The 27,119-nt window shown below is 41.1% G+C and overlaps 1 protein-coding gene across 4 annotated transcripts in view; it reads left to right on the top strand.

The window, feature by feature from the left end:
• JARID2 (jumonji and AT-rich interaction domain containing 2) overlaps nt 1-27,119 on the top strand; it is a 224,979-nt gene that overhangs the window by 109,448 nt on the left and 88,412 nt on the right. For all 4 annotated transcript variants that reach the window (XM_062617973.1, XM_062617975.1, XM_062617974.1 and 1 more), the window contains one exon: nt 12,778-12,919. In XM_062617973.1, the coding sequence (XP_062473957.1) occupies nt 12,778-12,919 (142 nt within the window). The remainder of the gene's footprint in view (nt 1-12,777; nt 12,920-27,119) is intronic.

The following is a 27,119-nucleotide window of genomic DNA, read 5'->3' as shown; positions in this document are numbered from 1 at the left end:
CACAAAAGGGAGGTGAAAGTAAGGTTAAGCTGCTGGTCTCAAGAGCTAGAAATACAGATGGAAATTGCTTGGCATATGAAAAGTGTTTCCCTAAAGGCGGTTACAGTGCTGATGTTTCATATGCAACGCTTTGGAGAGCTGCATTAATGCTGGCGAAAATCAGTTATCCTCCCAGTTAAAATGAAAACTGTCTCTGTGTACACTCCGGGAGGTGGCTGAAGTTTACGTTATCCAATGCCTTTAGGCTTGCCTTGCACTTACTTTGGCCTGCATGTCATTCCTGCAGTGAGATCCTCAGAGCTCAGCTGAGAGCCAAAAGTAGGCTCTTCCTGCTTTGCTCCCTCACCTGCTCCCCAGTCACTGCAGTGCTGGAGCAGTCCAGGAGGGCAGGGATTTCTCCTAAGCATCTTCCAGCTACAGACTTATTTCCAGTGTGTTTTTTATCACTGCATGTGCCCAGCAGGTAGATGGCTGCTGTGCATCAGAGAGACGCTTGCTGCCAACCCCTGACACTGCTGTCGGCATCGTGAAGGAGGTGGGCTGGATCCTTACCTTAGGCAAAGGCTTGGTGCTCTAGTAGAGGTGAAATGTTGTTGCTCCTGTGCACGCGTGTAGCAGAACAATTTGTTCATTCACATCGGGTTTCATACTGCACTTGTGAGTTCAGTCTGCATTGGTTGGCATAAATGTTTTACTGTCACTGACATGAACCTCCTCTGACAGTAACTCTGCAAACCGGTTCCAGGGGGGTAAGTCAAAATGGCAGAGTAGCTCTTCATGCTAAGCATGAAGTGTGCTCCTCCAGCCTTTAATTTAAGAAAGTGAGGAAATGATACTTGCTTGCTTGCCCCCACTTTAAAGAAGAGCAAAAGAAAGAAGGAAATCCCTTCTCCTGGGAGGGAGTGAACACAATTGTGCAAGTACTGATTTCATAGAAAGGTAGGTGGGAGTTTGGTGTGTTTTGTGGCTTTCAAGCAACCTGGTTTTGGAAATATGTTTGAAATATGTTTGCTTACTGTATGGAAAAAATCTTTATTACCATATTGCTGCTTCACACATGAAAAAATTACAAGTAGTAATTTTTTAAAATTTGTAATTTTATAATCACTTTATCAAGCTAGATGTAAAACCAGTGACAAGGAGGAAGGCATCCCAAAAGTTCAGAGGCAGAGTTTTAGAAGCTTTCAGGTATTTGAGTTTTTGTGTTGGTTTATGGTGCCTTGTAGCTGCTTTCTGTGAAGAAAGGAAATAAATAGTACACTGGGTAGATGGTGTTGAGAGGAAGGGTTCACTCCCAGAAAAAACATTTGCTGGTTTCACCCCAAAGAGAATCTCCTTTCCCTACTAGCAGCAAGGCACTGAGCATTGGATGAAATTCAGGGTTAGAGATAAAAGCCTGGGAAACCAGTGGTTTAAAAAAAAAAGTGTATGAGAATTGCTCAGGAAGCTTTCATCCCTCCCCTTCTGGGATGTCACAGGGCCCTGTGCTGGTGTGGTTGTCAAGCCTATGCTAAGGCTCTTAGCAGGTATGTGAGCGCTCACACTGGCATGGAATTTAGAATTTGGCTGCAGGCAGCGCTGGCCCATCCCTGGCATTGGGTTATGTTGCGGGAGGCAGCGGTGCTTGGGCTGCCTGCGGTCCAGCCAGGCTGCCCTGACCTCCTGGGGCAGGGAGGGCTGTCTGGGGCATTGCTGAAGAGGGTTGTAGGTAGAAGTGGTTGTGGCCTATTTTTATTTTTTTTAAAGTCGGCAGATATTTAATTGTGCTAAACTTGGAGCTCATAATTCAAGTGCTTAGTAGAAGGAGGTGGCATGCCAGAAAGAAAAAAATCCTTGTCGGTGAAAAAGGTTGACAGCTTGACTCCTAGAGCTGGCTGATGGATGATCTCGGAGTTAGGGAGGGCATGTTGACTAGAAAGTTATTGAAAATGTTGAGTGAAAGTAATTAAAATGGTTTAATTCAAGTATCTGTCATACGTAACTGGAGTTCTTGTAAAACACCTTGTGTTTGGCACAACTATTTTTTCCCAGGACAGGAGAATGACTTTTCCCTCCCCTCCTTTTCTTTGGCTGCAAGTTCACAGAGCCTCTCCAGTGCAGAGAGCTGTATCCATACCCATGGCTGCTGGCTGTGCAGGAAGGTCACTGCCACTGTGTCACCGGGCTGCGGGTTCATGCAGCAAACAAGATCTTCATAGCTTGTGTCGCATTTCTTCTCACTGTCTGGAGAGCTGCCCATGCTACTGGCAAAAGTCATGAAAGGCAAATCCTCAATGGCATGCATTAAAACATCAAATGAGACAACGCGATTAGAAGTGTGTCATTCAGCATTTGCCTTTCATGACTTTTGTCACAGAGGGGCAGAATTAGAAGCAATTAAGCAGAGGATAACCTCCCCAGAAAGGATTTGTGGCATTTCTCTCATCCTTTCCCTATCCTTCTTCCTACAGCACACTGCTGGACTAGAACCCTCCTCCTGTTCCAGAGTCTGATGTTTTGCTCCCTTTTGAGGTTTATGTAGAAGTCAAGTCCTAAATTTATTCTTCTGATTTGGTTTGCTTGAGAAAGCAGTAACTCAGGCTGCCTGTTCTTGCAGCGTCCTATTTGCAAATAGAGGAACACTGGCCTGGTCTCCGGGGGAGCATGGAGGTTGCTGGTGCCATGATGCAGGCTTAACACCTGCTGCCAGTTCTCTGTACCCCTCAAAAGGGCTGAGTTCCCACTGAAGGGTGCAGCAGAGGGCTGCCCTGGGCCTTTTCTGCTGCTTTGCATGGGGAAAGAAGCTGGCTGTCCGTGACACTGGTTCTAGAAATGAGCCTTTCATTACCTCTGTCTGCTGAGATTTTGAGCCTGGCCTGTTTGTGTGATCCCTCACTGCAGATCACTAGGAACGATGCTTCATTAGAGAAAAAGCACATATTGCATATTCATCAAGATGCTGTTTTGGTGTTTTATCCAGTTTCATGCAGATACCCTGTTTTCAGATTATACAGCCTGTACGGGTTTCCTGGAAGCTGTAACAAATACAGCCAAGCCTTGCTAAGCCTCTGGGGTTTAGCTGCACATCTTTCCCTTTTCAGGCACCCAAGTATTCATTGTTAGCAGTGAGACACTGCATGCCTTTTTATTTCCCTTGTTGTTTTATTTGCACATTCATATTTTGTATTTTCTTCCAATTAGCAGGCTCTGCCTTGCCCCACAGTGTTTGCCTTCACCTTCTTTCTTCCTCCTCCGTTTATACTCTGTGGAGACACAATTGCTAATTTTTACTTTCTAGTGTAGAATAGCTGTTGTCTGGAGACCTGCTCTTGGCATAGCTTTTCTTCTCATGTTACTTAAAATACCAGAATGTCTTTTTAAAATTATTTTGTATTTTTACATATCAGTCTAGTCCCTCGGCGTCAAGCTATGGGGATTTTTGATGTGTGGATTTTATTGTTCCTTTGTCCAGCCATTCCTAGTGGAACTCTGAAATGGGGTAAGGTATGTCACTGAGTCTAAAACCACATCCCTGTGATGCCGAGGTGGGGAGAAATAACTGACTGTAAGACTGGGACTGCTAGCACTGTTTTACAGTTAAGATGGATCTGTAAGAGTGCTTCAGAAGGGGGAAGAATTATCCTTCCTTGATGCTCACATGTAGGTGACAAAGACCTACATGTGAGCTAAAATGCTGACTAGCCTTCTTTACTTAATTCTTTCTTACCGCAGTAATCCGTGCTGTCTCCCTCACATTTGTAAAGAACAAGCAAAAATACTTGGGAAGCCAGTGCAGTAACCCTTCTCCAAGTAATTGTCAAATAGATACAAACCAAATAAAAGTGGAAGGGACAAAACATTTTAAAATGAAACACTTGCTTTCACAGGCATGTCTAGAGTTTTCTTTACTCTCTCATCTCATGGGATGTTACCCCACTGGTTCTCCATTCAGCCATAAAATTCCCCAGAACAGGCAAGATAAACAAGATATAATGGTTTTGGCATAAACCCCAAAGAATAATTTATTTGGATGTCACTGATAATTTTGTTAATACCTGAGAATTTAGACTTTTCTTTCTCAGTGGTTATGCTGATTCTTCTATCACTAATATTCATGAACTAAATAGAGATAAATTACACTTGTGGACCTGCTTGTGCCTGTGATTTCAAATAAAACGCATGTTTAACTCTGTTTCCAGATTGCATATGTTATTATGAAACAAGAGAGAATGTCCTGTAGGACAGATGTCCCTGGCGTATCTGCAAATCAAAGGGCACTTTTTCTCCGCAGCAGGAGCTAAAGCCACTCTAACACCAAAATCAACACAAGGCACGCACCACTGAAGGGTTTTAGTAACAGCTCAATGTTGTGCTTACTGTCTGCACCCCTCCCTGTGTTTCACCATGGAGGCAGATCTCACTAACTTTGTTCTACAGGTGGGCGAGGTGAGGTGTGTGTAGGGGTGGTGACTTCTCCAGGGGCAACTGCTTAGCAGTGACTGCGCTGTTCTTGGTGATGGTGTTCTCTTGCTGCTGCATAGGGCTTCATGCCTTCTCCACCCAAACCTCCCTGAACAGCAGAGGTCTATAGCTTGGCAGTTGGAGCCCTTACGCTCTTCTGAAGCTTTCTGACTGCAGTCAAGAGGGGCTAGGGGACAGAAGTGTATGCAAACTGCATACTTCAGATACTGTGATTTCTTGTCAGTGTGCAAGAATAGAATGTGGTGCTCATTTCCGCAGTGCTAACAGGGAGTGCTTATGGTACTATAAAATTCACTGTGTTTCTGTTTGTCAAAACTTAATGACCTTTACGCAGCCTGGTACCTACTTACTACAAAAGCTGCTGCTCTCCCCTTATCATACAGCTCCAGGAGCAATTGGTGGAAGCTTGATAGCACAATGGTACCGATATAACAGATAGGAAGCAGCTGTTAGGGTGGTGGCCATCAGCTCTCTTTCCTCCTCTCTTTTCTGTTTCATTCAGGACAGCCCTGGCAATTTGGGTCAAAAAGTGCCAGAAAGTGGTGGTGTGATCCCCTGGTGGAATCAGGGGTTTGGAGATTTCATTGTATCCTTAAAAGCAGAGAAATGTCTTTAATCAGAGAGGTGTGTCCCTTTGAATAGATGTATTTAAAATAAGCCTGAAATAACAGGTCTAGACTTCAGATGATAATTAAATTATGATAATTTTTTTTACTGTTATACTCTTGTTTCTGTGAATTTAATACCACCCTCATCCAAAAACCAAAATGGAGAACACCCTTAAAAGTGTTGTGTTGAAACACCAGAACAATACAATTTCAATTAATGCTGCTAACAGGTACTTGATAATAGGCTCATATGCAGGAAGCAGTCACATAAATGTCTTTGGTTGCTTAACAGCGATTTTGGACGGAGATGTAATGGGAATAAGGAGCTTCTTTCAATCTGTATTATTTAATCAGTTCTCTTTGGTTATCTTGTCTTTGACAGGCTGACAAACACATCTTGTGCTGTAATGTCATTCATGCTTGGCTTCCATAGTAATGATGTATATCTACATATAAAAGCACTCTTCTAGTAATTTCTGAAGACTGTACAAGCTATTTGCTAACAGTTTTTGGCATAACATTACTGCTTTATGCATATGCTCTGTTATGTACCACAATCAACCTAATGTCCAGTGGCTTGTCAACTGAAAAGCCCACGTACTGTTAATTACCATCATGGTGGCAACACAGAGCATCATGTGGTATAAACAACGACTGTTTCATGCTGTGGCTTTTTTATTTGGAGACAGAAAACTGTGGTTTTGCAGTACCAAATGAGATCAAAATAGCTTTCTCTTGACAGCTATCCTTTAAATAAAAATGGACAGGGAATTGGTGTCTCTTATCCCATAGAAAAATGTTTTGGTTCGTTTTGTTTTTAAATTATCTTACTGTCATGAAACCCTAGTTCCTTTAGTCTCTAAGACAACCACAGCATGAAAATAGGCCTTATTTTTGAGGCGTGTTGTCTCTTTAATATGTAATATGATACCTTGTCATGCTGTGACAATGTGACAGATGGCATTTGCACTATAAAACTAAATTATCTTTTGTGCATAGCTACACAACAGCTAAATACAGTAACTCTGTACTGTATGCTGATTACTGCAGAGTGCAGATGTTTTAGAGGTACTGACTGCTATGTTTTAACTTGGCATCAAATGATTAATGGTTTTATTTAACATGCCTACCAATATTTTCGTAGTGTTTCAGCTGTTTCATAGTCTCGTATGTAAGGGTGTTTTTGGTAGAAGATAAATTTAGGGTTACAGGCAACGGGATGTGAATTTATATTGCATTGCAGATGTTTGTCTGGTACTTCTGCAAAATGGGTCAGGACAACTTATGAATGGTATTTTGCAAGTAAACTTGTGTATAGCATTATAGCTTACAATAAACTGTTAAGTCCTGTGGTTATTAAGTTGAAAGAAAACTAGGTGTAGCTGAGCCATCAGTTCATTTTATTTTGATTTTCAAACAGAATATTGCCTGCATGAAACTTAAGAGCTATAGTAAATACTTAATGCTGAAGGAACTGATTTTTTCACCCTCCACACTTGAGGCATAGAACTCACATTGGTGGTCTTCTGTGGTGCGGTTATACCCAAGAGTTTGTCTGTGTTCAGGTAGCACAGACCTTTCAGACCGTGGTGTGGAATGGTCAATGCCACTAGCTTTCTAACACTTCAGTTACACCCCTCGCTTTCTTGCTTTTCTTGACTTCAGCAACTGACTTAAGTCACTTAAGGCTTAGGTGACTTAAACCTTGGCATCTGTGGCAGCACTCTTAAATGGGACAGTGCAAAAGGAAGCAAATAACTGATTGGTTGATTGATTTTTATTTTTTTATGTTTTTAAAACAAAGCTTTCCTGTACAACTCCCAAAACTGCACAGCTGAAGTTTGGACAGGCGCATTACTCTAAGTAAACAAAGCTGTAGCTCTGTGCCTATGTATCTGCAATCTGTGCTGTTGTATGCTCTCGTTAAGTATCACTGTCATCCCGGCACAGGGAGAGTGCCGCTTCGATTAATCCACTTTTTAACTTCTCTTAACTTGTGTTTGTCTATTTTGCCAATTGCCCTGGAAACAGCCTTTGTACCACCCCCAAGTGGTTCAGCTTGCAGGGATCAGGGTGGAGCACAAGGAGAAGGGTCCTGCGGGGGGCAAATCAGTATCTCTCGGCAGTGGGAAGTGGGTGTCCCTGTGTGGTGAAGAAGCACCCAGGAACAGAGTTACATATTTCAAATACAGCTGAGATCTGCAGTATGTCTCCCCTATGCCATGGCGGTCTGCTGATGTTAGGTGCTTATCCCATAGGAAAAGCTGTGAATATGGTCATGTTGAAATTCCCCCTATTTAGGCCAGTTAATGCTTTTGATATCTCTGGCTTGTGTTTGTGTGGTGTGGACTGTGTGCTGATTTTTCTCGTGGGATGTCTTTGCGGGCTGCCTCTCACTGTGAGAACTGATGGGAAATACAATTGAGTATCACTTTTCTTAAGCCTTAGGACTGGGAAATAGTGAACTAAAATAGGTGTTGATGTCTTGCAAGAACATGAAAATGTTCCTGCTCAGGTGCCTGGTTGTCATTAGAGTAAGTGATGTAGAAACAGTGTACTGGGAACATTGTGTAAGTCCTTTCACCCAACCACTGTGTTCAGCTAAACATGTGGCACTGAGATTTGTACAGATGCTTCCCTTTGGTTTCTTGATCATTTAGTAACTTTAATAATGAAGAACGTACCAGTAATTGTAATCTCATCTATTCTTAAAACCAACTAACAACTAACCCCAAACCATTACTTGCATTTTTTCCTGTATTCCCTTCTGTTACGGCTTTCTGCGTCTCTCTTCCTTCTCTGTTTTCATCCTATGTATTTATACTTACACGGTGTTTTACTGTATTGGTGCATTCCCAGGTACTGTGACTTTGCATCATGTGTTCAGGTGCTCCCAAGACCTGCCCTGTACATGCCTGTCATCTATCTCTCCAAATGACCAGAGATGGATTCGATCATGGCTTGAGCATGCAATTGTAGATTGCTGCTAAAATTATGTGTGTGTATTGCCAAAAATGGTAAGGTTAGTGAATCTGTACCAATATAAATTAAGGCCTGCCTGCACTGGAATAGTAAGTCTTACTTAGTAGGCTGAGAAGCAGTCTGCTTGAGCCAGTGCAGGCCCCCTGAAGTAAGCTCATTTAAGCAGATTTAAGTGTTCTTTACACACACTGTTTTTTGCGAAAGGGACCTGACCGTTGCTGGAGAAGACTCAGCAAGACATCCTCTCTATTAGCAGCTACAGTCAAGCAGCAAAGATAGTGAGCTGCAATGGGAACAAGATGGTGCATGCTCTGCAAAGGTTGTAAAGCTATGATATCTGTGTTCTGTCTGGGTCATCCTCGAGGGTACAGTTCAGCTCATTGCAGAGCCCTTCCTGCATGTGAAAAAACAAACTTGTAGCTGCAGACAGATTTGAAAACATTCAGTGTGTGTAAGGCAAATAAAAGGTGGTGATAGAAGTCTCTTCAATAATGACTGGGATGCAGAAGGCAGAAAGGACTTTTCTGCTTTCCCTGCTTGTAACAGTGCACACAATGCTCACATTTGCTGCTTTTTCTCAGTGCAGTTAGAAGCTGATCAGTGGATAAGTGCAAATTTTTTTTTGTGTCTCCTTAAGCAGGATGTAACTAAAACTGTAGTTTGCTATCACAGCTTATGTGGAAGTTTAAAAAAGAGCGCAGCAAAACTGTGAAGCTGACACTGGTGTGCCTAAGATACATTTTAGAAAGGATGTTACGATCTCCGTGGTTCAGTTTTAAGCCACCTTTTTTAATTACCAGGAATTAGTAATTGGCCTTTCTCTTAAAGTATCTATTGTTGGTCAGTTAGAGCCAGGACAGTATATTCAAGGGACCATAGATGTCATTTGATATGTGAGTTCCTGTCTTTCTGACTTAATTAAATAATTCTCTATTACTGACTTGGTTAAAGCAGTGTTTATTCAGTGACTTTGAGTTGTTCAGTGTTTCAGTTCCTTTTAAACTTTGGCAGCAAATGTGTGCTGCTTCACTCTCTACCTAAATTACTATTTCACATAAGTCATTTTAATATGTGAAATCCTACACTGACTTCTAATCCAAGTTGCTGTACTTTCAAATTTAATTCTTATGAGATTTAGTTTAAAAAATATTAAAAAATATAATTTGACTTTTAAAACAAACACTTTATATTACAGGGATAAAGTCTTACTTTTATCAACCCTGATTTATTCTGCTTAGTTATTCAGGATTTATGGTTGATTGTGATTCCAGATGCCAGTGGAGGAGGGAGTGAGAGCTGGGCCTGGGATGAGCCTAGTGGGCATAGGACAGGCGGCCGCTGCCAGCTCTCTGGCAGCTGAGAATGTCACTAGCCACAGGCTTTGCCATGAGCCAGGGCTTGTGGCATAGCGATGTGCCTGTTGGAGGGCACAGCCATGGAAAAGCAGTAGAGAACTATTCATCCCTTTGATTTTATTTGGCTCTTGATGGCTTGCTGGTTCCTCGACTGTTGCTGGGTGCTCTCAAGTAGCCAGGGTTAAAGAGTGGTTCAGCTCTTCAGACTATGCAAAAGTGTATTTCCTTGCTTGGTTGCTCTTTCCTTTTCATATTTACTATTGCGGCACTTGGCTTTTAAGAAGCATGAATGCCTACTGCTTCCAGTAGCTTGATTGACTTTGGAGAGTCAAACTCTTGTGGATTGACATGTGCCAGACTGATCCTGCAGTATACCAGCAGATCTGTGTCCCATCTGATTCCAGCTCATGGTGATGGGGGTTCATGAGCATCACTTAGCCACTTGGCACAGCTCTGGGGTCCCCACACCATCCTGGGGCCTCCAGACTCTTTAGAACTGATGCACAGAAAAGAATGTGGTTTATTGCAGTTAGAGAGAGCAGCAATGGCATTTGAAAAGGTATTTGAAAGCAAAGGCATTTGAAAAAGGTATCTAGGGGCAAACTTAACACGTTTGATATAAAAATGATTGAGTGGCAGTAAACTTTATAACAGCCTGCTTCAGCATGTGTTTGCTCTCCAGTGCTTGGAAGGAGGCTGTGGACTGTGGCTGTCTGTGCCTTTTATCACTTCAGAGTGGATTTTGCAATTATGCTGGCCTTGAAAACCTGTAGAACATGACACCCTGCCCATTATTTATCAGTATCAGTTGTTTCATACCTCTATGTTAGGGTACTTGTTTTAATTAGTTTCAGCTGACAATAGCTAACTTCAGTTATCAGCAAAATTGCTGTGTTTTGGGATGGTGCTGGTTATCATGAATGATAGTAGACCAACCGGTATTTTTCCTTAAGGGACACAAATCATTCTTGTCTCCCAAGTGCACTGATAACTTGGCAGGGTGAAAGGATGAATAAAAATTGCCTTCCAAGTGCATGCAAGTTGACAGTCCGAGAGTTGTTTTTCCTGACTTGTATACTTCAGGTTGCTGGGTTTTACATGTGGCAAGTCTCCAAAGCAAATATTGCTTTTGGAAAAACCTAATCAAATCCTGCCGTAAGAGTTAAGTTACTGAGTATCAGGCCTCAAATGGTGTGCTTGATTTAGACTCCTCTGGAGTTCAGAAATTGTAAATTTTATCAGCAGTGGTTTCATGGAAAAATGCAAAGCAAAAGTTGAAGCTTTTTTTTTTAATTTTAAGAATAAACTTGGGCACTAGGGCTTCTAGTGAGGGTGGAATCAGCATAGGGATATAATCTATTCTATGTTTTCTAAAGGTCACCTTCATTTCCATGGGAATGCTTTGAAGGGATGCTATCACCTCACATCGCATCATTGTGTTTCATTACAAACCCTGTTGGTGGTATCATGCGCTGATACTGAAATCTGTATTATTTGTTGGGTCACACTTTGAGAGCTCTTTAACGGAAAGGAAATATTGAAAGGTATTTAACAAAAAAGGAGTGAAAATGTAAATTGGGTCATTTCATGTCTCCCTGCCAGTTTTAGGCTGGCTAGTGAAGAGATTTTAATGCCAAAATTGGTGCTTAGTTTCAGCTTTTGCTTTGTGGGCTTTATGTTAGGAAAAGAAAAATGGAACTACCAGTTCACTGCATCTTCCCTAGAAAACATAATCCAGGTTTATGTTTTGTAGGTAGTATTTGTAAAACAGTGTATGAAAGCTGCAGCATGTGTCCACTATGTAGCCACTTCTAACTCCAAGCCAAGAGAAATTTGGTGTAGTTCAGACTGAATAAGAGCAAACTTTGATAGGAAAAAGAAGAGTGATATGATGTAGCGATATAATGTAGACATTGAATTAAGCTGTTTAAAAATGGGTGATCAAATCAGAGCAATTAGATTGGAATCGGAGCCCACTGGCAGACATTGCATTGCACACAGTCATAGTGCGCAAGCGAGTAGTGAATGGCTGGGCCGGGAGGGAGCTTTTGGCTGTGGCACGGACTTAGAGCAGGCAGCTTGCCAGAGGAGGTGCCTTGCTGTTGCTTTGGTTATACTTCAGTGTCTCTTTGAAGCTAGGCTTGGTTGAATGCTCAGTTACGCGATGAGTAAGTGCATTGGTGGCTCTAAACTGATTTTCCAGAGAGCAAGCCTGAAATGGTGTAGTGCTGATGCAGCTGTGGTGGGAAGTTCTGAACTGCTGTAAGCATCTTTGGTTTAGCACTCTTACCAGCCTTGCTGCCTGGGGTATATTGGAAGGCATTGGACCCCTCAAGGTTTTCTAAGGTGCAATTATAGAAAGGGGGACTGAAATGGAAGAGGGAGGTAAGTCCTACCACTGCTTCTCTGAGGAAATAAAGCTGTGAAACAAATATCTCTTTTTTTTTTTTTTTTTTAAATGCCATTTGCAAGTATTTTGTTGGAGAGATGAGAAAGCATTTTCCTGGATAAAACTGCAGCTCCTCTGGTAATAAGTTTTAAAAACCCCAAGTTAATACTAAGCTGATAAAATTGTACTACTCCCTGTCATCCAAGAGCCTATTGAAGAATATGTTACTGTTGTTTGTAGGAGTCATACTGTATTGTAGTTAGAATAAGCAAAATCTATTAAAAATTATGCTTGTTTAGGGCCCAGTGGTGTCTTCCATCTGTGTGACTCTGCTTGCAGTAATATTCCTCCAGAAGAGAAAAGGCACAAAAGGAAACTAGCTGTGGCAGACATTTCCCCTGCCTTGTGTACCTTTGCTGTCAGTCTGGAGTTTGTGTGGATGAGTGACACTTGGACAAAAGAGTTGAGAAACAGACGTTTGATGTTCACCCCTTTGGGATTGAGGATTTTTTGTTTTTGTTTATGAAGGATCATAAATTGCAGTAGTTGGAAGCAGCAGAATGAAGAGCAAGATGACAAATTGGACCAAATGGCAGCTTAATTTTATATTGATCTACAGATAAATGCAAAAGATTCTCATCTATGCCAGTCTACAGGAGTTCTGTAAAACAGGGATGAATTTGACTAAGCTGTGTCCTTATTGAATGAGGGATGTGAGAGGATTATAAATACTATTGCAGCCACACATAGTGTGGTTATTTGGGATTGAGGCCTTACAGTTAACCAAATCAGAACACAAAGGCAGGCAGGTTTTTATCAGAGTACCTCTGTACAAAATCAGTGTTATCAGTATATCTCTGCAAGATGGTTGCATTGGGTGTCAGCTCCCTATTGTTAGTGTCACACATGACTTTTTATGAAATCCATTTGGCACTGTTAATGCAGGTTTCGAATATTGTGTACTACTTTCTCACCTTTGCAGGACTTCTCACTAATGGCCAATCTAAAGGATTAGGACCGGGATCAGAACAGCTGGAGAATGAGAAGGACGATGCATCGCAAGTGTCTTCAACGAGCAACGATGTTAGTTCTTCAGATTTTGAAGAAGGGCCCTCGAGGAAAAGGTCAGTAGTGCGTTATGATTAAAATACAGCCTTTCTGTTTTGTTCCTTTTTGCTATAAGGTTGTGATTATGTTATCTGTAGGGTATGGCTGCACATACTGCCCTACCATAAACAGGTTTCCAGTGTGGCTTCCTTCTAGTAACAGTGAGAGGATAGGAAATTTTGCTTCATCCATTGGTATAGATGGTTCTTCTTCTTGTTTGGGAAAACATGAAAAAGCAGTTCTTTTTGCAGTAGATGATTGCTGAATAAAGTGCCGTAAGACTCTTCCTCCTCTTGCCCTCCCCTCTCCTCCCCCAGCTTTGGCCTCTCAGGGATGTGTCAATACATATGTGTGTAATTTCAAGAAAAGCATCGCTAAAGTAGTTAGTGTTGTTAGTTTTAATTTTCTGTGAATGAAACCATGTGAAGTTAAAAAGGGGGAGAGAAAAGAATAATACAGATGGTTCTGAGAAGAGAAGCTGTATGGCAAGGCATGTCGTGGGTATCGGTTGCAAAAGATTACTTTGAGATACTGCTGTAGCAAGTTACAGCCTCTTTCCTAGAAGCTGGTTATGAGGTCCTTGTTGAATTCTTATGAGTACTGAATGTGCATAATGTGGGTTAAAATTGTACGAATCCAGCCAATCTATTATAAAAAATATGCTGAGAATGCAGGAGGCTGGGAGTTGTCCTCTGTATGAAGTAAGAACTAAACCAGGCTGTCTGAAAAATGACATTTAAAAGAGAGAAACAGAAAAATGCTTTCTCAGTCTTTTTCCTTCACAGTTCTCGCATCCTTGTCCCAAGCCAAAATTAACCATAAAATGAAGTTCTCTCTCAAACAAAGGAAGTATTCCTACAAGCGAGTTTTCTACACAACCTTATGATTCCCCTGAGAAGCCTGATGGGGTGAGGAGAGTAGTGCTTTCTTGGAACTCCGTGTTCCTGTTCCTGCATCCCCCACCACTGGTCCCCACAACCTTTTTTACCCCTGAGCAATAAACTTCGCCTTTTGGGCAAAATAAGTCATATGCCCACTTAGCTCTCCCAGTGTATCAGGATAAAATCTGTGTTATCTTCCATACTGGTAGAAACATAAGGCTTACTGCGTCCTACCGCTGGTCAGGGGAAAAAATATTTGTGTGTTTACTTTTGGCTTTATGAGATAAAATGCACGTTTGAAAACTATTTCTGCTTACAGATTCAGGTGACATCCACTGTAGGTGTGATCCTGGGAGACAGTGGTCGTTGTTTCACACTACTGTTGCTTGCATGTTATTTTAAGGTGTTTTTGCTGCCTTCTGCCTTTGCTTTGTCCCCATGTTCCTCAGCCATCCTGACACAACTGCTTGCAGAGCCACACCATGAGTAGGTTCTTGAGCTGGTTAGGGTTAAAAATAATACTGGAAGATGGATTGAGGCTTTTTTTTGTTTTTTTTTTTTTTGAGGGTTCTTATGTTTTTAACCTGCATTAAACCATCTCTTGTTCACAGCGCAGCTGCAGGAGCATCCAACAGTGTGTTTGAGGGGACATCTCCCTCCTCTTGGGGCTGGCAAGGGCCAGAAGGGCATGTCCTTTTTGCTGTCCCTGTTTCTTCTGTGCTGCATGATCCAGCTTCAGAAATAAGTGGGATTACTAAATCACTGGTCCCAAGAAACGACATTTGAGTGTTGTGGGTGACATTTTTTTGAGGAATCCTTGCTAGTTTTTGGCTGTGGGAATTCAGACACTTGGGAAGCAGCTGAGTGGTTCAGGCGTAATAGCAGGGAACTTGGTGCCTTTGGTACTTTTCAGGTTAAAACAAAAAAAAAAACAAAAAACCTAGTCCAAAAAACAGAAGCCAAGATGAAAGATATTTTAATGCCTTTTGTGGAAGACAAGGCATCATTTCAGTTCTTCTTCATGCATCACTGAAATAATACTACGTTTCTTGCTGCCGTTGCTGTGGAGGAGAATGTTCCTGTTTCGTTTCCATTTACACACAACACAGACTTTCATCTATTTTTTTATTTTTCCTCCCCCAGCTTCCTCTTTGCAGAGAGACATCTTCTGGGCTCCTTCTTTTATACCACACTGCAACATGTTGAATGTTTTGATGTCATCTTTTTACTCCCTTTTCGTTTATTTTGTTTAGCTGAATATGTAATGTTTCCTCAGCCCAGGCCATCTTGGCATCCTACATCCTATGCCAGGTATATTGGGTACACAAAGGATATGAGGAGGATGAGGAGTAGGGATATGACTGAAGTGGGATCTATAGGTTTGCTGCCTCAGCTCTTCAAAATCAAACTTTTCGGTTGTCTGTTCACAGCTGTGTACACAACTAATGGCCCTCTTGTGCTAAAATACACATCTGGACACTGTAACTTTAGCATTTACTTCATGTAGGCTTTTTTTCCCTCCACAAAACAAGTATTTGTCTTCTTAAAATACTCGGCTATATAGCTGGTGGTATATGCAGTGAAGCGATTTTAGGGATTGGTGCATTTAGTTAGTGAAGCATTTGTGTTTGGAACTTGCTCTGTACAATACAGTGAGTTTTGAATACCAGATTTCCTGTAGTGTTTGAATGGAGCATTATACGTCAGTTGCTATTTATTTTTTTATGGCTTGTGGAGTCTTGGTGGGATTATTTCTTTTGGAAACTTGAACTTGTCATCTTCTAGAGGAATAGGTCATGTGTATTTCATACCAGTGGTGGCAACAAAAAGAGTGCTAAGCAAGTAAACATAATATATAAGGGTAGCTGTTGTAAGGAACCCCAGTTTGTTTAGTAGTTTAAGGGTCTGGTTTGACCTTGCAGCTCTTCAGTGTAATGGCAGGCTGTTAGTGTGGAGGTAGACAGTCTTCTCGGTTTCTTCTTCCCTCCTCTTCCCAGCTGTGAGATGTCTGGCAGTCTTCTGGCCCCTAGGCTGGTCAGTTCAGTGGACTCCTTTGGCAGCATTCTTCTCCCTGCTAGAGCAGGTCACATTATATAAATGGAATAGGGAGATAGGTTCATGTGTGTGTGCAGCGTGTGTGTGGTTTTTAATTTGCATTATAGGTGATCCAGACTCTTACAGTTTTAGAGGCAATTTTGTGCAAGAGCCTGGATGAACAGCAAGTTCTGTACTGTGAGGGTGGTGAGGCACTGGAATGGGTTGCCCAGGGAAGTTGTGAATGCTCCATCCCTGGTGTTGCTCAAGGTTGGGTTGGACAGAGCCTTGGTTGATATTGTTCAGTGTGAGGTGTCCCTTCCCATGGCGGGGGGGGTTGGAACTTGATGATCTTAAGGTCCTTTCCAACCATAAATAATGTATGATTCTATGATTGTAAGAGCCAGTTCTCATAGCAAGCTGAGTGTAGATGAGTTTGCTACCAGTTAGCATTGCCTTGTGGTCTCACTATGGCAGCCATTGCTGACGTAGAGTTTTCTCTGGTCAAAACTAGGCGGTAGATGATCCCAGCAAGTTACTGGTCATAAGACTTGGGTGTAGATATGTAGGTGCTGACAGGCATCTGTGGGGGAGGGTAAACCCCTACCAGCCTGCCTGTTGACCCTTGAAAAGACTACTGCCAAGTATTCCTTATTTCACACATACATGCCAAGCTGCATAACGCAACAGTAGAGACCCCAAAGCAAGCACTGCTTCAGGTTTATCACATCTATTTTTCAATTTTTTTCAGTTTCAGCCCCTTTCATAGTAACATAGCTTGATTGAGGAGCTATACGTGCCATAAAGAAAGGGTCACGATGGGAGGAAAGAGATTGAATTCTGGTAAAAGTATGCTTATTTAAAATGCTGCAGATTTTTTTCAGAAACTCAAGTAGATATTGTGCTTGATGGACCAGGCTTTTGTACATGGTGGCCTGGTGGTGTTTAGCTTCAAATGGCTCCAACCAGTCTGTGGGTGCTTTGTCAGTAATTAACACCATTTCTCTCTGGAGGAGGCTTCCTACACAGCCAGGTTTGCAGCCAATGGGTAAAGTAGCAGCTCCATTTCTTTTTAAGTGTAGCGTTTTAGATTGCAACAGAAATCATGTTACAGTATTAAAATGTATGCAGTCTGTTTTTTGTCATGCAGTAGGTTTCAGCTGTGTTAGCTTGGTGGTGTTAAGGAGGAAAAGAAGTACATGTACGGCTTTGCCTCTGCAAATCTCCAGATCAGTCAAAAAATTGTAAGCCCTGCTTACAGAATAAATGGCATTTGAGGAGAGATTGGCAGTGGCAGTAGTGGTAGGTGCAGGACTTCAAAATGCTCAGATTTGTTTGAGTTTACATTTGAAGAATAGAAAATGTTTTCTTTGATCTGAGCTCTGTGTATGACTAGTGATGAGGTCTGGAGGGACGCAGGGGGTTAATCCTGAGTAGTAAATGTTACTTTCAGCCAGTAAATAGGTGTCAGTGTTATTCTAACATTTGGCAAAAGCTAAGTATTCAAGTATTTCACTGAATCTGTTGTGTAATGGGTTGCTGTCTAATTGCCATGTAAGTGAAGGCAGTTGCTGGTTTCTTCTGTGCTTTTGGGAAGGATGAACAGAAGCATTGGTATACAGGCTTTATAAACTATGAGGTTAGGTGGCCTTCACCGAGTAAAGATCATGCATTTCAAAACCCAGGAAAAAGGTAACTGCTGAAGAAGTGTAACTGCATTGTAGCTGCATGTTCTTGTTATGAATCTCCAATTTCCAGCTATGATTCTCAGTTGAGAGGGTCAATAGCTAACAGGCCAAATGTGTTTGGCCACTGTGCTGGATGCTCGTACGTTTTTATGGGCAACTTTTAAGACTATAACCATTGGCAGTGAATAACAGTGGGCAGAGACAGCTGTATGTTTTGCAGCAACAGCTGCTCACCTTACCCAAGAAGAGACATGTGCAGAGCAGACTTGATATGACGGTATGTTAAACTTCACTGGTAGTATGCTATTGCTTGCTTCCTGTTACTGATCAGGTGGCTGTTCCTCTATGTGGCCCCCTTATGTGTTTATCTTTTATTATAAAGTTCTGTTAATAGAAGACTGTGAGAAGTGGGAGGAGGTTAACTGATTTTAGTACTCATTAAGCTTTACAGTTTGGGGTTTAAATTGTTAGAATATTTTCCTTGTTAAGGGGTTTGTTTAGTTTTAGAAATAAAATACAGTTGAAAAAATCCCTTTCCTACCCCCAACAGGAGCAAGAGAATGCATGGAGGTTTTCTCCCTTGCCCAAGGGTATACGCAGCTCCTGGGAGAAGACATTTAGTACAGTTCTGCCATGGGGGAGGTTGCTGGCCACAGGAGAAAGGGATAACCCACTGGGGAGCAGTACCATTTGAAGCTGCCACAGCTAGATTGGCCAGAAATTGCTTATTAGGAATCTTCTGAGACCTTTAATTAATACAGCAGCTAACAGTCTCAGGCACATGACCGTGAAAAGTGTGGCTGTGGGCTACAGCAAGGCCAGTCTGTGGGATGTGCTTTAGCCCCTTGCCTTGTGCTGGCTCCCTGCTGCCTGCTCCATTTTGCTGTTTGTCTCTTTTAAACACTTTGGAGGAGGAGGCGAGTACATTGGTCTCCTTTGGCTAGTGGCTGCACAGCTGCTAGCTGGCAGAGCTGTATTGCACCTTCAGCACCAAAAAAAAGAAAAGTTGAGGGTGGGCAAGCTTCTGCATATTAGGTAAGCTGCTAATTTGAGTGGTTTCTTTAGAGATACATCCCTTTCAACTTGAGCTACAAAAGAGTTGCCGCAGAGCTGTCAATAGATTGAGGGGACTCAGTTTGGTTTCTTTTTTCCTTTTTTATTTTAATCAAATTGTTTTTCTAGTTAATAATGAAGAGCGTTTTTAGCACTAGACTTTGCACTTTCTAGGCAAGACATAAAACAAGGTCAGTCCCGTTCCTATGTACCTAAGCTTGCAAGGGTTTTCTACTCTGTATTGTAGGTGATGGAGAGAGTGGTATATTGTGACTCGGGTGTGAAAGCAGGAGATGCTCATAATATCAAAGTGTTTTTCCAGGACATTTTGTAGTGAATAGTCTTTTCACTGATTGAAACACTATATAATGTATTTATGTTCAGTTGTTGCCTGCTACATCAAAATATAATCCCGCTTATCAGCCAGGTGCTATTTCTAATTTCAGTAGGCTGTGCAAATCTACACTCCTTTTTTGCTTATGAAGAACAACATTAATTCACAATAAAACCAAAATGGCAGTAAGATTTATGTATAATAATTTTGATTTTATTTTTTTTTAACCCCCCTCTGGAAGCTCTGGTATGAGTAGAATGTACTTTTAGTGCCACACATTTATATTTTAATAACAAGCCTTATAAACAAAACAGTAATAGTCCATTGGAGTGGATTTGCATGGGAATAGTAAAAAGACAAATTACCTACTTTTTAATGCAAGTCAAGGAGATCATTCTGTGTAGTTTGAAAGGGAAAAAAAATCAGGTGTTTAATGGTCTTTCATAAGGAATAAAAAGAGATTGTTGACATAGATTCTTCTATCCGACAGGCAAAGATATAACAAGGTACAGGAATCTGCGATTAAAGTAGTTATGTGGGTAGACAACTATGTAAACAGCTTGTCCGAGTAGCGACTTAATAATTCTGAAGGTACACTTTATAGAAGCTGAGAAGTGTTAAGCAATGTCTAAAAGAAATGTGCTTGTCCTCAACTGACATTCTCTTCAGAAGTCAGAGTTGCAGGAAGAGCTCTTCATGACCTTGGGTATGGAGTCATCCCCTGAGAGACCAAGGGAACTTCCAAAGCTAGATCAGACGCATGCAGTTGTTTCTGCAGTTCTTTGTATTGCAAACACGCTTTTAGCTGCTTGATAACCCATCCCTACTGTCATTCACTTTATTCATATGTCTCATCCGTACATGTGACAGGCCAGATGTTGACTGCTTAAATACCAGGAGAGGTTGCTCTGAACTGGTGTAGGAAATAATTCACTCTGTACTGAAAGACACTTTTTTCCGAGCAAATTTGTGTGTCAGTGTGAAAGAGGTTTTTTTTTTTTTTGTGGACATAAGCTACAGTCTGTATAAGACTCTAGACTGATGGTTGGATTAACATAACTGCTACATCTGGTTTCTTCTGTCATTTCCACATGCATCTCTGCTGTTGCTTGGCCTTAGCTTACCTTAATGTTACAGTTTAGCTACTGACTGATGGCTCAGCCTGGTACCCATACTGCTGCCACTGAGATCTGGAGTAGAGTAGAAGAGCCACCTCTGATTTGGTCCTTTTTAGAACCTTCTTGACTTTGTGCCTCTCTGAAAGTTATGTTCCTGTTACTGTCCTACCCAGAGAGTAAGGCATTTATGAACGATCTACTTAGGTGGCATTTCAAAATGACAGGTTGATATTGAAAATATTTTCTATTGAGGACTGTCTCTGGACAGCTAGTGAGTGCTTTTTCTTCTCAAAAGCCCCTTGTTACTGCAGAAGAAATGTTATATGTGGTGACATTCCCCGGGATCTTGTCATGTCAGCAGAGATGGACTCATTGCTGTGCAGCTGTTTGCTGCTGTTGCAAAGCCAGGCTGCCTTGTCCTCAACAGTGGAAACATGCATAACTTGAAATATGTATGTTTTTTTTTGCTTCAGGTCTGTTACCCTCCCTGGTTCCTCCCTGAACCCTCGCCAAATAAAAATATTGGGGCTCATGAGATCCCCTACAGCTTTCTTTGATAACTCGCAAGTTCCATGGTCCTTGGTGGTGGGGGGGGGAAGGGGAGGAAGAGAAATGGAACCCAAACATTCACACATATTGCAAACAAGTGTCTTTCCACTTATTACTCCATTCATAATTTACCAGATTTAATTTAAAATTCAAAACAGGAAGGGGAAAAAAAAGCATATAATTGTATTTTGAAGATCATGGCAATGCTATGATTTTTTTTTGTTTTGTTAGGTTATCTGAAAGAATGGGATTCTATTTTAAAATCGTGATTCGTAGAAATTAGCCATCCTAGTATTTGCAGTGGCTTTATTTTTTTTAAAAAAAGAAGAGATTGCTTAATGAGAAAACATTCAGCACCGTCAAGTACGGATACAATTTCAGAATTAAATGAAGCAGACTCAGTTTCTTACATAAAATAGAATTTGAGCTTAGGGGGATGTCAACAGATAAAAATAATTGTAGCAAGAATAAAAGGCTAAGAATGGAAATGCAGAAACCTGTTCCTGAAATAAAAGGCTGTACTATTTGGCAGTAACTAGTTTGCTGGGACTAAACTTAGTAACAATTTTATGAAGTAAGACTGCTTTTTAGTGGTCTTTTGAAGGATTAGGAAACAAAGGATATGGGAAGAGAAATGAGATCTGAAGATTCTTGATATTTTCTACTTTGTAGTAATAGTGGGCTCCTAATCTTAATTCAGTCTAACATTTGGAATGTAAGGCTGATTTGTCAGAGAAAATTTTTTATTCCTTTGAGGTAGGCTGGGCATGATTCAGTGGGCTGCATTGCTATAGCTCCTGCAGTCTCCAGACAAGAACTCCAAAGATCCTTCTGCTAAATGCCATAAGACCTAGTTCATGCTCTATAATTAATATTTAAGCAAACTAGTGATGGAAGCATCTAGTTTCTTTTATATGGACATTAGAGGAGATCTACCATGGGCTGTTTGTAGACAAGGTCCTTAGTGACACGGTTTGGTGGTGGACTTGGCAGTCCTTGGGTTAATGGTTGAACTTGATCTTGAACCTCTCTTCCAACCTAGTTGATTCTATGATTTCTGCTATACTTCTGACCCAAGTGTTTTGTTTATGTGTGCTGAGTAGAAAGCTCGCCTGGGTGGGAATAATGTCCTGTGTGCTCTGTGAAGACAGCGATATTGAAACAAACAGCTCCATTCCAATATTTTAAAGTGGAAGTGTATCCAAACATTGAGTTTTAAATATATTTGTTTTTTTTTAAATGGCATTTTTATAAGTATTTGAAGATTGTATTTATACTGTATGCTGGTTTGGTGTACACTAAACTATAGGAAATTTTATTCTGTATTTATTCCTGTGACTGATGTCCACAACCTGTGATCAAAAGGAATATGTTCTTGACATGTTCTTTGCAAATGGCAGCGTGAGCGTGCACTACTGCTGATTCACCAAAACAACACTGCAGGTGTTGTTATGGGTCAGATCAAAGCACTTGTCCCATGTAGGGAGTGGGTCTCAAGACTCCCAGATGGACGCAAGAGCTGTGGGGTTGTGTGAACACTGGTCAGAAGAAATAAGGCAGTCCTTGTCACCAGCACTGAAGCTTGGGAGTGTAAGCTACCTCTGAACTTAACTTGAAAAGCACAGATTTTTTTTTAATGTTATCTTATCTGGAGTGTTCTCTAGTCTCTTCACAGATCTTTTTTACACTAAGTGTCATCTCTGAAACCTTCTTAGGTCTCTTCTGTTGATAGAAAAGTCACAGGCATTCTACATACATGGCCTAGCTTGTGTTGGTATAGTGCTTTTCCGTTATTTTCTTCCATTGCTGCATCCAGTAGCAAAGGATTTCCTGAGAGAAGCTAACTTTTTTTTTCTGTCTTAACTTGAACATTTGTTTGGTTTTTTTTTTTTTTTTTACTGTTTTAATGGTATGTTTATTGTTAAGTAATTTGTACACTAATGGGAAGGTCATCATGTTTTGATTTTATACTCTCCTTCTTTGCCCTTCTCCCTTGGTATTTCTTCCTGGCTCTGATTTAAATAAAGCTTAAGGGATCACTGACCACGTGTAAAATTATTTGCAAGTTTGGCTCCCCCCCCCTTTTCTTTTTCTTTTCATTTTCTATTACACTCTGTTTTTGCTGGTAGCATCCTTTTGGCTTTCAGGCAAGCTCTCCCCTGGGTTTCATAGTGGTAGTTACTATGGAGATGACTGTCCACTCTTCCTCTTCTCCTCCCTTACCTTCCTCCTTTCCTGGAGCTCCTGCAGCTGTTGCTTGTCTTTTCAATGAGGTCAGTAGATTTTGTATAGATTTGTATAGACCTTGTGTCTAATATCTTTTCAATTGCAACATGTCATTTGCCTGCCACATTTTCATTTTCATGAAATCCTGTCGATATTTGTTCATCTGAATGAAAAATTTGGGGTATGAGTAGCGAATGAGGAGATCCCTAGTTAAAAGGGTCATTCCTGGAGCTATTACCGGATTCGATCTTTCTTCACAGTTGAAGAGCTCTTCATTGGAGTCATAATTCCACAAAATGAATTAACTGGGACCGTGTGTGTGTGTATGTATGCTGAGTGTCTAGGATAGCTTTTAGAATTTATTTATTTTAAATGGCAGCTTTTGGAATTCAATATAAACATTCTGGTAGAAGTTAAAATTTCTCTGATGAAGAAATGAAAACTTGAGACAACACATCGTTAGCCTTTTAAGTCTGAGAGACTTTTCTTTGCACCTCATCATAATTTTGATAGCTCTTTATACAGCTTTATATATTCCAGCTTTAACAGAGAAACGTGGATGTTTGGGTAGTCTGCTATTCTGCAACAGATAGGATTTTTTCCTTTGCTGTTTTGGAACCCCTTATCTTGGGGATGCCTTGTTTCACTTTATGTCAGTGGTTTGCTGAATGCCTTAGGGATTTGGACTGTGCTCTCCAACCACAACTACCTGGCCAACAGGACATGCCACCCCGAAAACCGGTGTAGCCGCATTGGAGTTTTTAGTGAGCGCTTGTTTCTTATGGTAGCTTCAGAGGGTCTTCCTCTTTCTCTAGGGAGATCTTGCCCTTGGTGATTATGAATTGCAGTGTTGCACTGTTTTCCTTTGGCTTGTGGAGCACTGTCATCTATGGCTTTCCACAGGCAGGAGCCTACTGAGAAGCTCCCTCTTGTTTTACAACTGCATAAATACCCTGCCTTGGGCTGTTGGTCAGATAACACAAGTCACTTTGCCCAAAGACATCATTTTGCTCACCTGTTGAGAGCATTGGGTTGAAATTACAGGCTAATGGCCTGCTATGCAGTGAGGGTATACATGATAAGGAGGAGCATGTTTCTCCTGACCCCATTTGTGCTGGCTCTGGCACAGTTTGCCACCTTGCAAAAGCAAAGGCAGATGGTTTTCTGCTAGGTTAGTGGGACTGGTCTCAGGGACAGATCCCCTGGCCACCTCAGCAAGTGCAGCATTGGTGGACAGGGTTAGGAAGATGAACACCCTGATCAGTTTAACCCTGTTAGGTGATGTTGGTCTTGGGTATAAACCTAAGCGCAAACACCTTATCTTGTGTGGTTCCTCTTCCCTTGGGAGAGGAGGGAGAGACTCTGAAACCCTTTGCTTTTTGTCTTCTGTGCTCTTTTATCATGCCTTAGATTATTCCTGGCTCTGTGACAATTTGTTCTGCAAGTTGTCAAGCAAAATGTGTATTTAAAAATAAATTACTCTAAAATTTTAATCAACTCTTTTTTTAGAAGGGAGTCTCATGTTTTTCTTTTGCATACGTCTAGTTTGCTGTGAAAGTGAGCAGCTGGGACTTTCTTGATTACTTCTATTTTTAGTGTCATCTTCTTTACACCTGCACACTGAAAATCACAAAGTTTTCTTAACAGGGATTGAGAAATCTTTCAACCCCCTGACTCTTAGGTCAGAAGCCTGAAACCAAGCTGGCCTGTTAATTGCAGTATCTTTGTGTGCATGGACTTGTTATGCTTGTTTTACGCTAGAAAAATTGACCACTATTGATTTTTCCTGAAATCTAGTTCATCCCACCCAGTTAATTTGTCAGAGAACAAGACGACAAACCAGGTGCAGCACAATTTCCGAGAACCTAGCTTTTATGTCTCTAGACCTATGAACTCCTCTCATTACCTGAAAATGGGATTGTAAGTATTGAGTCATACCTAAGCAAATGTTACCATGCAATCAGGGTTTGGTTTTTATCAGTTTTGTTCCATTTCTGTTTTGTAGAAATCTCATTGTTAAATTTATTCTTGATACACATGCTACGTGCCCTACCAGCTTTAGGGTATTTAATTACTTCCAGTTTCCATATGGACTTCAAAATATACTTTAAAGGTGAATCAGATGAGGAATGGAAAAACAGGGAGATAGCATCTGAGTAAAGGCCACACTGTTCTTATCAGGAGAATTAACTGGAGTAATTCAGGAAAAGGACACATGAAAAATAGGTTGTTTCTTCCTTGAAGCTTACAGTTGCAGGACCCTACTAAAACGTGAATTCAAGCATTCGTTCCTCTTCATGCTGTAAACTCACACTATCTCTTAGTAGCCTAGTACTATATGTACAGGATAGGGATCATGCATGTTCAGATTCTTGCCATACTGTGTGTCCCTGCACATTGCTTAATCTGTCTCTCTCCCATCTTCAAAATTACTTGGCAGATTTTGAGGAATTTAAGATTTGGAGTAGTGTTTGTTTATTGTTTTGAAGATTAAAGTTGAATTATTTATATCTGTTTTATTTATATATATGTATTTTTGGATTTATGTATTTATGTCTCCACTTCCTTGTTCTGAAATTAAATTAACATAGATGCTCATAAGTAAACAAAAAAGAAATTATCTCCGTGAATGAGGATTTTGAGTGCTTTATCAGCACAACTGCATTCAAATCCATTTTTAAATTACAAGCATTAACTTCGGGATCCTCTGACAGGCAGTGTTTGTTATTGATTTCAGTGGGTCAGATGTTTTCGTATGATGTCTGCAGGCTGAAGAATGCTATAAATGAAGTGCCCCTGGTTTTGGCTGTACTTGGAGTAGCCCTGCTTAATATCCTTCTGTTTTCCAGATTCTTTAGTGAAGAGTCTTGTTTGTTTTCCTTTTCAGTTATGTTGTTCTGTGTATGCTTGAGTTCTATACCACAGAATAAGCCATCAGAAAGGGATGGCATGTATTCTCTGCATGCATTTCCTCAGGCTCTTACCTGCCTTGTGTTAGCTTGCTGCCTCTGTTGAAGCTGGTCAGTGTGAACTCTGAGAAATTGTTTATTGAATGGACGGCTGCCCATCTGGGACTCATACTGGCAGAGAAAGACGTCCTCTTCACTCACAGGATTGTTTGTTCAAGGCCTTTTGCACAGTGTGTGTTAGTGATGAAGGTCCTGCATCATAGAATCACGGAATGATTTGAGTTGGAAGGGGCCTTAGAGATCAGCTAATTCCAACTCGCCTGCCATGGGCACGGACAGCTTCCACTAGACCAGGCTGCTCAAAGTCCTGTCCAGTCTGGCCTTGACCTTTCTGGAGACAGTATGCATTTTCCTTTGTCTGCCTTTTTAACACCAACATACTAACAAAGCTTTTCTTGTTGCCCGTGATATCCCTGGCCAGATTGAATTCTGCTGGGGCTTTAGCTTTCCTAAGCTGATCCTCAGACAATTTCTGTTTTCCTCCTGGGCTGCCTGTCCTTGCTTGCACCTTCTGTAGGCTTCAATGCAGGAGATCGTTTCCTCTGAAGCTACACCTTACGTGCAGGGTTACTAATTCAGTGGGCATGTAAAGAGTATATGCCACTCATAATAAAAATGGAATAATCTCTCCTTTGCATTTTTATTTGGTGTTGGGGGTAATTCAATGAAAATAGCCTAGATAACAAAAATACCCCATGTTTCCTAAACCCAGCTGTATTCCTCTTATTTCAGTCATGGAGACTTCCAGATATGGAGCTTTACTCCAAATTATGGCTATTATTTTCAGCTGCTTAGTTACATTTTCTTGAGCACTGTTTCACCATACCTTACACCAAAACTGACCAGTTTCAGGAGATTTAACTGCTTAGCTGTTTGGTGTGTGTCTTTCTTTGGTGTTACATGCTGTCTTCAGATCAAGGCTTCAGATTGATTTGCTTCTCTATTGGGTTTCTACATACTGTTTAAAGCCCTCTGCCAGCCTGCGGATGCAGCTGTATGCTAATTTCCTAGTTTCTGCAAAACACTGACAGGTCACTGCTGAAATACTTGTCATGAAGCTTCTGGTGTGGGATGGGTGAGAAAGGCAGGGTCTGGGCCTGCTGCTGTTTCTTGTTCTTCTCAGCTCTTGGAGAGGAAGATCCTTTTCTGAGGCAGAGCTCTGATGTTGTTAGAAATGCAGCTCTCACATCATTGCTTTTAATTTTCAACATGAAAAAGGCAAGTTAAAAGGGAATTTATTAGAAGTTCTTGTTACTCTGTCTTATAGAAGGAAGTGTGAATGTAATCTTCATAAACCATATCTTCATATAAAAAATTTTAACAGCTCTTTGGGCTGAAGTAGGGTTTGACATGAGGACAGAACAC

The sequence above is a fragment of the Pezoporus occidentalis genome, unplaced genomic scaffold, assembly GCF_034315485.1.
Source record: "Pezoporus occidentalis ecotype Australia unplaced genomic scaffold, CSIRO_AGI_Poc_V1 ctg2, whole genome shotgun sequence".
Lineage (NCBI taxonomy): Eukaryota > Metazoa > Chordata > Aves > Psittaciformes > Psittacidae > Pezoporus > Pezoporus occidentalis.
The sequence above is the reverse complement of the archived record's forward strand: the minus strand, read 5'-3'. Positions and strand labels throughout refer to the sequence as shown.